Genomic DNA, 13182 nt, shown 5'->3' with positions numbered 1-13182 from the left:
GTGTTCTTATACTTCTGGACTTCAATTCCCAGAATTCCTGAGCCAGCTAACTCAAGTGTTGCTCAACATTGCCAACTTTAAGTGGTGTGGACTTCAACTCCCAGAATTCATGCTGGCTCAGGAATTCTGGGAGTTGAAGTCCACAGGTCATAAAAGGACCATCTACTAGAACAACAGCATGCCAGATAGATGTGAAGTTGGCTGTTTATCAGGTTTGATGGTAAATAAAGCAAAAATCAGCAGCCTTGGCATTGTGACAAAAGTTTGCTTTAGTCTTAAATTTAGGAAGAGAAAACAAGGGTCAAGATTAGGTTCAGCTAGATCAAAGTTTCTTAACCTTACCAACAGTAAGAAATGCGGACTTCAACTCCCAGAATTCTCCAGCCACCATGAATTCTGGAAGGTGAAGTCCACGCAACTTAAAGTTGGCAAGGTTGAGCAACACTGAGTTAGCTATGGTTGAGGCAAATAGGGAGAAAGTTACAGGTATTCCTCAGCTTATGACAGTTGGGACTGTAATTTCCATTGGGATTTGAGATTGACATGCAGTTTGAGATGCAAACAACACAGACTCATCCCCAACAGCCTACACCTTTGTGAAGGGACAACAGGGCAGAAAACAACTGGCAGAAAGTACAGCTCCATAACACAACAATTCCAAGAATGATCCATACCCATTTGCATCACTCAGGTGACCCTGAGGACACAGACAAACCTCCAAGTGGTCTCAACGACCCTCTAAAAGGATGCAAATGACCAGCTGTCTGCAAGGAATATAAATCCTTCCATTCCCTACCTACAGAGCTGAAAAAGCTTCTTGGATGAGAAGCGAAAGGTCTTCAAAGAAAAACCAGAAAGTCCAGCTGCCTCTTGGAAAAAAAGCACCTTTGGGACAACCATGACCTGAATGACTGAGAATCTCTGCAGACTTTTAGCTATGCAATTTGGGATGAACACCCTTTGAATGGTGTGGGAGTAGGAATGGATTTCCAGAGGAAAAATGCAGACCACAGGAACTAGGAGCACTAACTCAGGTGACCCTGAGGACACAGATAAACCTCCAAGTGGCCTCAACGACCCTCTAAAAAGGATGCAAATGATCAGCTGTCTGCAAGGAGTATCAAAACCTTCCGTTCCCCACTATCCTGTCAGAGCTGAAGAAGCTTCTTCGATGAGAAGAGAAACGTCTTCAAAAGAAGGAAAAAGAAGAAAGTCCAGTTGCCTCCTGAAAAAAATAGCACCGTTGGGTCAAACAAACACACTGCTGCATCCTATTTTCCCTACAATAACCTTGTGAGATGGGTAAGACTGAGAGTAACTGACCCAAAGGAACCTACATTGTCGGTGACCTGAATCTAGTTTGTAGGTAGGCACCCTCTCACAACAAGGTGGTGTCACATTGTCTTGTCTTCTCAAACTAATTTGTCCTCTCGTGTTGACGGGCGTCAAAGAGACATAAACCAAGGCCTTGTCTAAGAATCTAAGACCAAGAGCAATCCTTAATTAGTCCTAATAAACTTCCTGCTGCTACAGCAGTCCCGCTTTAAAAAGGTAGCTCATTTGTAATAGGTTTCTGATTCCACAAAAAAATAGAGGGTTTGTTTTTTTTGCTCTCCCCAAAGTCCAGTTGCCTCTTGAAAAAAAAAACACCTTTTTGGAGATTGTGGAATATATATTGACTTCCTACAATGGAGACTAAGTCCCCTTAATCAATGTGAAGGCTTTGTCAAATTAGGCAGCTGATAGCGTTTTTTTAAAAAAAACCTAGCCTTGTCTTCAGTGGACAACACTATGTGTCACAGCAGAGAGAAACTTCGACTTTCAATCCAGGGAATCCCCTTTTATGCTTCCTGGTGGAGAAACACAGCTGTGCCTTTCTCTGTTTGGGAAAACAACGAACAAAATGATGTGAAATGTCAGCAAGAAAGCACTGTGGGAACAATGTGTCACTTGGAAAGATGTTTTCACGTCCCCCATTTCTGGTGCAGCTGAATCGACCTATTGATTAAGACACGAATCTCTTTCCTCTTAGTCATCCAGGCTGTTTAATTGTCCCCTGGTATTTGCATCTGCTTCTGTTTCCAGTATGCGGTCCAGAATCCTGTTTCCCACTGAGCTAAACCAGTGTTTCCTATGAATCATTTGTTAATGGCCAGAGTTATGGCTCTCTTGGAAAAACAATATTTCAGTCAAAAGTATGAATTATGGGTTTGTGTACATAGACCGGGATTACAAGCCAAGGCCTTGTGCGTCAATCAAATGAAGCAAGATGATGGATGGGGCTTCAGCGTCCACTCCGCATCCTTTGGCTGATTTGAGCATAGTTGACACATGGACAAAGCATCTGACATCCCTTGTGTGTCAAGTACAGGAAGTCCTCAACTTAACAACCATTCATTTAGTGACCATTCGGAGTCACAATGGTCATAAATCAACAAAAGTGACTTATGTTGCGGCCTATCGGCCACTGGCCCTTCTAGCAGCCAAATCAGAGGAAGAGGAGGAGGAGGTGTGGGAGTCAGGGCCAGCATCAAAGCAGTCTGAGAGCTCCGAGGGGGAAGAGGGAATGAAGCCGTCAGAGAGAGAGAGAGAGACAAAGGCGGTGCCTGAGCCGTCCATCAGCCCTTAAATGGAAAGGCAACAGCCCCCAGGTCTGGAGGTGGCTGATGAGGAAGAGGAGGAGCAGCTGGGTCCAGGGCCTGACACACGGCTGCACAGAAGACAGAGGAGAGGAGAGCAGTGGAAATCTATGGACCGGTCCCTGGGATGGAAGAGCCACCGCTGCTAGCGAAGCCCCACCCTAGCTCTGGGGATAAAAGGCAGGGGACGGGGATGAATAAATGTGGCAGACAACTATTCATCTCCCTGCCGGACAGACTTGTTAGCCTGCGGTGAGAGATAAACTTTTTGCTGCTGGCGCTCCTAATAAAGGAATCTTTGAGTTAACTTCAGAGGGTTTATCATGTTTGGGGAGCTGGGTCAGAACAATTTATAATCGTTTTTCATACTTATGACCACTGCAGCATCCCCATGGCCACGTGATCAAAATTTGGCAACTGGTTCATACTTACGACGCTGGCAGTGTCTCGTGGTCCTGGGATCCCCCTTCGCGACCTTCTGACAAGCCAATTCAATGGGGAAACCAGTTTCGCTTTAACAGCCGTGTTACTAACTTAACAACTGCAGTGGTTCACTTAACAACTGTGATAGGTAAGATGGTAAAATGAGACAACACTCACTTAACATCTTCATTAGCAACAGAAATTTTGGGCTCAAGCCTCAATTGTGGTCATAAGTCAAGGAACTACCTGCAATGGAAACTGAGCTCGGATCAAAGTATTATTTTTAAGCAGAACATCCTTCACATTTTTATGTTGATGCTAATTCAAATTTGTTGGGTCCTTGGTATTCCCTGAGCTTGTCTGTTTTCTTGTAGACATTTCATTACCCAACTAGGTAACATCATCAGTGCACGATGTCCCGCCCACATGGTCAAAGGTTGGTCTTATCTAGTAAATTGCTAATTGCCTGCTCTGATTATTCCAGGCAGGAAAGCAATGGAGAGGCATGAAGTGCATGGAAGGATAATATTTCTACCATTTCATTGTTATACTGAAATCTGAACCGAGGGTTAATATTATACTCTGTAACAGAGAGGCACATTTTTGCCTTGCTTTGTGAGGGAGCTCTTTTATTTACACAGAAGCCAGAAGGACTGTATACACAGTGGCTATATTTTCTCAGAAAAACATAAAGGACCAGCCTCAAAAAGGAGCAAATCTGAAAGAGGTTAATAAGGATTAAAAGTTTCAATTGATTATGCTTATAAACTTTGCTTTACAAAGGAAAATCCAAGAGCAACATCAAGGAAAGCGTTAAAAAAACGTATCTTCTAACACATATATCTAAAACCAAACAGTACATTTTCCATTTTCGTATTTTTCTCAAAAATGTAAAAGATTAAATGGTACCATTTATACGGTAATAGTCAAAGGACTGAAGTGGAAAATAAATAGATCTAAAGGACAGCTTTAATGAAACGAAGGACCTTTTTGTAGTTTTTTCTTTGATATGGCTGTGGAGGACTTCAGATGCTCCAAATGGTGTTTTAAAGCATGAATGTTCTCTGCCTTCAATCGCTTTAAAACTCAACTCTATCCAGATGTTGACACCGCAGCACTAAGCTTTCAAGAATATTGTCCCAAAGGTGCTTTTTTTAGGAGGCAACTGAACTTCCCTATTTTTTTTCTTTTGAAGACGTTTCGCTTCTCATCCAAGAAGCTTCTTCAGCCCTGACAGGATGGTGGGGAATGGAAAGATTTATATTCCTTACAAATCCTTCCATTCCCCACAGTTCTGTCAGAGCTGAAGAAGCTTCTTGGATGAGAAGTGAAATGTCTTCAAAAGAAAAACAAGAAAGTCCAGTTGCCTCCTGAAAAAGCACCTTTATGACAACCATAACCTGGATGACTGAGAATCTCTACAGATATTTTGCAGGAATATTATTCTGAAACTACTTCCCTTGTCTTTGAATATCATTTCTGCTTATGAATACCACAATTAGGACATCCACCAGTTGCTGCATGTTCGTGGGAAAGGACACAGCTGCTTTAAGATGGTGTCCATGTTTTTTTCAAACTAGACAAGTTGAACATGTGTGGACTTCAACTCCCGGAATTCCCCAAACTGGGGAATTCTGGGAATTGAAGTCCATACATCTTCAAGTTGCCAAGTTTGAAAAAATACTGTGCTACATAATGCTCTAAAGCTGTCCTCTGCAATTGCCCTTTGCTCCCAGGAAGACGCAATTGCTCTAAAGATGCTGCTAGAAGGAAAATCCATCTGGTTCAGTTCCAGGCTGGGAGAAAGATGCTGGAAACAAAATGGAGGCTGGAGGCTGATTGGAAAGAGAGGTTTATTGATGAAGCATAACCACGAACCACGTTATTCTGGGCAGCTGACAAAATGGAGTTGAGAGTGGGTGGGTTTTTATACCTTCTTTGGGCTTTCTATTTGAGCTTCCTGTTCCTGTCCAAGAACATATCCTTTAATATTCTATTGGCTGTTGTTAGATACCTATCAGGCCATGTAGTGGGTTATGTAGGGGTCATAGCTGGCTCTATAGGCAAAAGAGGAAATGCAAATCCTAGGTGCTTGTCTGAGTTAATCTGGTCAATCTCTGGCTTATTGTTTATCTGAGTTCCCAGATAAAGTTTGGACTGCTCTGAGATTGTATAATGAAGCGGCTTGTATTCTGAAAGCGTGTTGGGCAATTTCTATTGTGGCTAATGGCTTTCATCCTGTATTGGATCTTGGATGAGGGGCTGCTTTCTAATCCTACCATTCTGCCAAGGAGTGTCAAAATATCCTCTCTTGAATGGATTTCTGCCTGCAATATTTGCTTTCCTTATGAATAGAGCTATCTAGGTACTCCTTCAATAAGCTTTTAAGTGCTGGCATCTGCTGTGGGCTATTCAGAAAGACTTTGGGGCTGCTTTCTGTCTTTAAGAGCATGTTTCTCCATTTCTCCTTTAGGGAAATATAATATTCTGCCTTTCTAATATTTCCCAAAATATTTCATTCTTCTAGGAGTTGGGAGGGGGCTTCCCACAATGCTTTAAAACAGTGATTGCCAACCAGTGGGCCGTGGCAGGCCATGAGAAAATTTTGGTGGGCTGCAGAGAAATGTCGTCCCCAGAGCACCCCTCAAAGCAATTAATCCAGGCTGCGCAGGAACACAAGGCTGCACCGCCCACATGGCCCGTGGGAACCCTCCCCACCCACTCATTCCTTACCTGGCAAACTTGCCTGCTAAATTGCTATTTTTCCTTTTTCCGACCATCAGCTGTTCTGCTGTGCCGGGAGATTTAGATTATCTAGGAAGCAGGAAATGGTTGGATTTCTTGCTTTCTAGCTAGTCTTTAGATCTTCGGCTCTGCTTTTAAGCACAGCTGAACCTCCCTTAGGACTGAAGGTTCTATTATTCAGTGCAGACTCAGGGCAAGCAAATTTTATCTGACAGACTGAGCTAGCTGATGGCAGATAGATAGATAGCTGAATGATTCTGTGAGCAACTCAATCTGCCTGCCTGCTTTGCCTGATTTTGGGTAAAAGTTGCTCTTTTTTAAATAAAAAATTCAATATTTATATAAATATTTATAATATTTACATATAAGCCATGCCCAGCCAGTCGCAGCCACACCCACAAATTAGGCCATGCCCACAGAACCGGTTAGTGGTCCCTGAGGTCCAAAAGGTTGGTGACCCCTACTTTAAAACATAGCTGCTTTAAACAACATAGCCCTGCAGTCAGACAAACAGAATAAGAGAGTTAGAAGGGACCTTGGAGGTCATCTAGTCCAACCTCCTGCTCAGACAGGAAATCCTATTCTATTTATTCCCAGGAAAAGACAGAGGTGTTTTATGAGCCAGGGTCCTGTTCCCACACTGTCAATGTAACCCAACCTGAGCCACCACACAGAGCCTTTTACTATTTGGGGTTAACTGCCTGAAATGAAGATAAATCATCCATTTTCCTGCTAATGCAGGAAGAACGGCCGGCAGGAGAAAAATATCCTGCTGCTGTTGAAGCAGACATTGTTTGTTTTTCCTTCCTCTATTTTAGGCGCTCCTGAATGACCCGCTCTACATTGGCCTCAAGCATAAGCGAGTTCGTGGGAAACAGTACGATGACTTGCTGGATGAGTTTATGCAAGCCGTCACTAACAAGTGAGTAGGCTTACTACTTACTCTCCCGTTAGCTGCTTTACCGTGAGAGATCGAGGCGTGTAAACAAACCAGCTTTCAACTTGCAGATTTGAAACAGAGAAAAAAATGTAGCCACGGATGCCCCCGTGGGTGGTCTGGAAATGACCCCTTTGGATGAAGACCCTCTTAGGTTAATGTTTATTTATGTGGTAGAGCAGGAACGATTTCCTATCCGTGGCACAGGACATCTGCATGTGAAAAATGTTAGGTCGCATGGATTTCTGGCGTTTAAGGCCAGGCCTAGTGATTAGTGCTTTTTGTTAAAAATAACCGCTCACAGTTAAGGTGTATGGGAATGATCTTGGGAAAGAGTCACAGACAACTGTCATGTAACTGTTAGAAAAATAATTTGGGGCTCCCACTCGAGCGGAGGTTGTGCCAGAATAAATAAATATCTTTTGATTGATTGATTAGCCTATGAGCCAAATCAATGTTCAAACACATATTGCCAATAAAATTCTAAACAAACAATTGAAAATGACAGTAGGGTAAAATGCAATCGTTATAGGACAAAATACAATAGTTGACTACATAAATATGTAAAGTAGAATAAAATGACATAACATTTATAAATAAAGATGAGATCCAGGCAGCTGTGAGGAAAAAAAGAAATAGTTATTCCTAAAAGAAAAACAACAGTGCTTAGACTTATATAAGCGCTTTGTAGTGTTTTATAGCACTCTCTACACAGTTTACAGAGTCAGCCTGTTGCCTCTGACAATTTGCCTCCTCATTTTACCGACTTCGGAAGGATGGAAGGCTGAGTCAACCTTGAGTCGGTCAGGATCGAACTCCAGATTGCAGGCAGAGTTTGCCTGCAATTCTGCATTCCAACCACTGGTGCTCTGGTGTTTGCCTTTGGAGGAAGCGGCAGGGAAATGGGATATAGCAACACATTTATACAGGGAGTGGGAGTGTGGCTCCGGTGGTTGTGAAGGAAACTGGGGAAGGCACAGTCCGGCTGGGCATTCAGAGAAGCCAGGCCCACCCCCTCTTCATCCTAGGGCATGCAGGGAGGAACGGATAAGGGAGCAATGTGAGTTGCGTGGTTTACGGGGGGAAAGGGCCCTGATCCCCTTCATTGGCTGAAGCTGGGAAGACTGTTTAAAAGAGCAAACTGCACATGGCAAAGTTGCTGAAAGCAAAGCATGAAATTATTCTGGTTTGTCAAGTTTTATCTGAGTTCTGGCGTCTTCCCAAGTGTGTGTGGTTCATTATTTTTCAGCGTCTTCAATCCCTTATCCTGCCCTGTCTTGTTAATTGCTGCGGCGTGGTTTGTGTTGGTTTTTATTTATAATTTAGATGTATTTTGGGTTTGGATGGAATTTCTTCTCTTTATAAACTGTTTTTGGGAGAGTTTTTTCTCCAGCCGATGATAACTGGACATCGGGGGCCAAGTTGGAGGTATTAAAGGGGCTTTACCTATTTTTGTGACTTTGTTGCTTTTGTGCCATACCCCGGGTCATCACAATCTCAATCTGTTCAGCAGGTGAGTAAAACGCCGATTGCTGCTCTCAATTTTCTACTTAATTTGGTCTCGTTTGGTGACTTGCCCAATCGTGTCTCCCGAGACAGAACATTGGTGAGTGATAAAATCAAGAAGTTCTCACACACTCTCCTTTCAGCCTCATCAATTCAGGACTTAAGACAGAAAGAGATCGATATCTCCTTCACTTGCCGGGGTCTTTTGCAACGTTAATAGGCAGTAACGTTAATTGGTCTGTGGAGAAGCATCTCAAGTGCTGGTGCCATTTTCTCTGGTTGAGTGCCAGTCTTTGACAGGTGATGATGTGAGGAATGGCAGGGCCAGACACAGCACCTGGGATTATGCACCTAAAGCCAGATTCAGCCATCTGTGATAAAAGCCCAGGATAAGTTTATATGTCAGGAAGGGTATCGCAGGCCATCTGTCTGTTACCCGTCTGCTTTGAAAATGCACTCCCACAAAAGATATTTATTGGTTGATGTCCGTTTTGCTGGAGTTGAGAATACATTGCGGATCTGTATCGTGATGTCTTCTTGGCTGCCTCTGCTGTGGGCAATCTTGGGAAGTGGAAGTAGGAGAAAGGTAGGTGACTTTAAAATACTGTCAACGGGAAAATAAACAGTGACTCTTAGTTCCTGTCTCAGGCACAAAGCCATCTGGGTGACCTTGGGCTATTCAGCCCTAAGGAGCAGGTGATGGCTCCCCTGGGTCCTCTGCCTCGCTGCTGCCAGACTCCGAAGGCTCCAAAGGCAGCACCCTACTCCCAGATGGTCTTGGCCACATCCCTGCATCGGATGCAGGACCCTTGTCCAAGTCCTCTCCAGACTCCCTGGCTGGTCCCCTTTCGTCCTCACTGTCCGATACCTCTGCCGTCTGCATCGGCTGCCGGCAAACCGCGTGACCCTGAGGACACTACAGCGGTCCAAAGTGTGAAACAAAAGCGGTCATATAAATCACTTTTTAGTGCCATTGCAGCTTTGAACAGTCACTAAGTAAATTGTCGTAAGTCGAGGACTACCTGTGTGTGTGTCTGTGCTGATTCTTGATTGTACTTATTTGGGAACAATAAAGATGCATACATTTTCTTGCACAGTCTTTGTCAACCATTTCGGTTTTTTGCAAACAGAAATGGGGGAAAAAAATGACTGTTATTTCATGACTTTTTGACACGATATCTATCTAAATTTAGATGGGGTAAAACCAACAAAACGGACCATCCAATCCAGTTTAGCAGTCTATTTACGTTCTCTTGCTACTAATGAGTCCCTTAAATTTATTATAATGCGTGATGAAATTAGATTTCTACAGTCTCTCTGTGTATTTATAAGAGGGAGAGAGACAATTTTAGCATGCATATTTTTCCAGATGCACGTCATATTTCATATAAACTACTCATTTTAATCCTTAATAAAACTTTTATTTTTGTCCCGTCTGGATTTCTTTAGGAGTTATGTGTACGTCATTACAATATTTATACATTTTGCCAGATTTATGCCTTGCCTTTCTCCGGCCCTTCTGGGTGGCAAACGGAGAATTTCCACCTCTGTGTAAGTAAGTCAGGCTGCAAAGAATGACTGGAGTAGCGTTACTGTGGTCTCTCATCCTGGCTTACCCCCTTAAACACTATTCTATACCCAGCTTTATGCAAGCATGCATTGCAGTCAGCTGTATGCACTCATCACTTGGGAGGAAAATCTCTTCCATACTGATTTCCATAGGATTTGGTAACTGCATTTGACAAGATGGTAAGACAGGTGGCATACAGAAGACTCCGTGTGCATTTATATCTGTTTTCCTTTTATTCCCCATCTTAGCTTTCTTTAGATAGGGAGCTGTCTTGCATCCAGGGTTATTTTCCTTTGGGGGATAAAAACAGTAATTTGCAAGAAATTGCAAGAAGCTTGAAATTATCCTCAGTTTTCATCTTAAAATAAAAATGAGTCCACAGAGAAGCTACTGCTGGGACCAGTTTAGACAGCGATACCCTTTTTTTTTTCTTTTTTTAAAATCATTTTTTCTTTTATTATATAAAATACAAAAAAGAAAAGAACATGGGAAATTAAGGGTAGGAAAGGGGGCATTGACTTCCAACTCTTCCTTAGCACAGTACAAGATAATAAACTCCAGTTTGACTTTTTGCTTTTACACATTAATGTATAATAACTAGCCATTTCTTATAACACCAAATCTTTCTAATCAACAGAACCAAAATCAAAGTTTCATTTTTTTTTTCTTCACAAGTTCCAAAAGTGATATCCAAATAAGAACATGTTTTCCTCTTTAAATAAAGTAATCAAGTTAACCATTCCTGCTTTATCTTCCTTGCCATGTAAATAATGTGTATTTCTGTTTGGACCTAGTAATCCTTATGAACTGTCACCATTTTTATTTACAAAATTTATGGTATTTTTTTCAAATTCTTGAAAGTCAAAGAATGGCACTCCTTTCTTACAAGTGGTTATACCAAGCCAGCTGTGTATGACTCATGTCCAGGTAATTATTAGGAATTGAGCTATGGAATACATTGAAATGGTTACTAGAAGTTTGGAGTTTAGAGAACTTTCTTATAAGTGATTACATCCAGCCAATTTTGGTGGACCTTGTCAAGAAATCATCATAAGTTGGCTTTGAATATAGCTACTCCTCGGCTTATGACCACTGCTGAGCCGAAAATTTCTATTACTAACCAACATTGTCGTTAAGTGAGTAGCACCCCATTTTTCAATCTATTTTATCACTCTTGTTAGGCGAATCACTACCGTTGTTAAGTATATGGCGAATATGGCCACTGACTTTGCTTGTTGGAAGGTTGCAAAAGGATATCATATGACCCTGGGCAGCTGCAACCGTCATAAATACATGCCTGTTGCCAAGCACCCAAATTTTGAACATATATCCATGGGGATGCTGCAACGGTCGTAAGTCTGAAAACTGGTCTAGAATACTGCACCCAGTTTTGGTCACCACACTATACAAAAGAGTGCAGAGAAGAGCAATCAAGATGATCAGGGGACTTGAGGCTAAAACATATAAAGAACTGTTGCAGGAATTGGGTATGTCTAGTCTGATGAAGAGAAGGTCTAAGGGTGACACGATAGCAGTGTTCCAATATCTCAGGGGCTGCCCCAAAGAAGAGGGAGTCAAGCTATTCTCCAAAGCACCTGAGGGCAGGACAAGAAGCAATGGGTGGAAACTAATCAAGGAGAGAAGCAACGTAGAACTAAGGAGAAATTCTCTGACAGTGAGAACAATCAACCCATGGAACAGAAGTTGCCTTTGGAAGTTGTGGGAGATTCATCCCTGGAGGCTTTCAAGAAGAGACTGGACTGCCATTTGTCAGAAATGGTGTAGGGTCTCCTGCCTGGACAGGGGGTTGGATGACCTTCCAACTTTGTTAAGATCTGGTCACAATTCACTTTTTTCAATGCTATTGTAACTTGGAAGGTCATTAAACAAATGGTTGTAAGTCGACTATCTGTACATTGATGTGGTCATTGCAAGTTGAGATCAATCTACTACAGGAAGTCCTTGATTTACAACAGTTTATTTAGTGACTCTTCAAAGTTACAATGGCACTGAAAAAAAATGACTTTACAACCGTTTTTCACACTTACAACCATTTCAGCATCCCTGTGGTCACGTGATCAAAATTCAGAGGCTTGGCAACTGACTCATATTTATGACGGTTGCAGTGTCCTGGGGTCCCCTTTTGCGACCTTCTGAAAAGCAAAGTCAACAGGGAAACCAGATTCACTTAATAAACATCCTACTAGCTTGACAATTGCAGTGATTCACATAACGACTGTGGCAAGAAAAGTTGTAAAACGGGGCCAAATTCACGTAAGAAATGTTTCGCTTAGCAACAGAAATTTGGGGCCGAACTGTGAGGATTACTATACTCCATTTTTCTGGCAACCTACATCCAGAAAGTAAGTGTAGTAAGAATTGTAGCCTCCTGACAGGAATTTGATGCTCCCTTGTCAGAATTTTTTTAAAAAAAAATGCTTTGTATGGCATGGATTCTAAGCTCTTTAAGAGCAGGTGCCCACCTGAAATACAGGTGAGATAGAAGGGCCCTCGGAGAGGTAAACCTTTTCTTCTTTTCTCGTCTCTTTTTTATAATCAAGGAGCGAAATGGGGACTGAATTACTTGTCTGAATGTCTAGCAAGAGCCCACAGAGGCAGCTGTCTTTGTCTTCTTGCTGACAGACACATTTTAGCGGGGCAAAAAGAAAAAGTCCTGACAAACAGCAACAAGAGGAAAAAAAAATATACACCTGGGAGACCCTAACAAAAACCAGGAACCTTTTTAATACGGTGATGAATGGAGCTTTCAATAGCTTATGTAGAAATAAAGCTTGATTTTCCTGGTGTCAGTTTCCAGATTGGGAGCCCTCCGTGTTATCCTGGACTTGTTCACGTCAGGTTTCAGGAAGAGTCGGAGGTGCTGAATGGAAGATTGTTTTGCCGTGCCAAAGTTTTATTGCTTAGCTTGGGACCCAAAGGCAGCATGTTCTCTTTTCATTAGATGCTCCCTTGGCCACTTATTCAGAAGGGGGTCTATTCATCAGTTTGCTTGTTTTTTCTTTGGCGCCGTCTCTCCAATTATTCGCTTCATATATTCAAAGCACTGATTGTTTAACCATGTGCTGTTAGGGAAACATTATTTTTTCCATGCGTGGGTCTTTCAAAGAATCCTCCCAGGATCTGCCACATAATCCGGAGTTCGTGTGTGCTGGGTTCACACAGCCTGTGAAACAGTGGTGGTAATTCTACTGGTTCAGCCTGGTTCGGCTGAGCTGGGAGCGCCGAGGAGCAGCGGAGGCCGAACCGTTTCTCTCCGCCGCTCTGCTGTTGGGCCCACCCACCCACCTGGGCTACCATACTCACCTTTAGCCTCTGCTTTTGAAGCGCCGCTGCTTTGCGCG

At 42.6% G+C, this 13182-nt stretch overlaps 1 protein-coding gene across 2 annotated transcripts in view; it reads left to right on the top strand.

Annotated features, from left to right (window-relative positions):
- The window catches only part of ME3 (malic enzyme 3), a 116983-nt gene that overhangs the window by 78870 nt on the left and 24931 nt on the right, over positions 1–13182 (top strand). For both annotated transcript variants that reach the window (XM_087966109.1, XM_087966110.1), the window contains one exon: positions 6626–6729. In XM_087966109.1, coding sequence (XP_087822235.1) covers positions 6626–6729 — 104 coding nt within the window. The remainder of the gene's footprint in view (positions 1–6625; positions 6730–13182) is intronic.

This window comes from Notechis scutatus, chromosome 5, assembly GCF_049901735.1.
Source record: "Notechis scutatus isolate UNSWTSFEM ecotype Mainland chromosome 5, rNotScu1.2, whole genome shotgun sequence".
NCBI classification, from domain to species: domain Eukaryota; kingdom Metazoa; phylum Chordata; class Lepidosauria; order Squamata; family Elapidae; genus Notechis; species Notechis scutatus.
The sequence above is the reverse complement of the archived record's forward strand: the minus strand, read 5'-3'. Positions and strand labels throughout refer to the sequence as shown.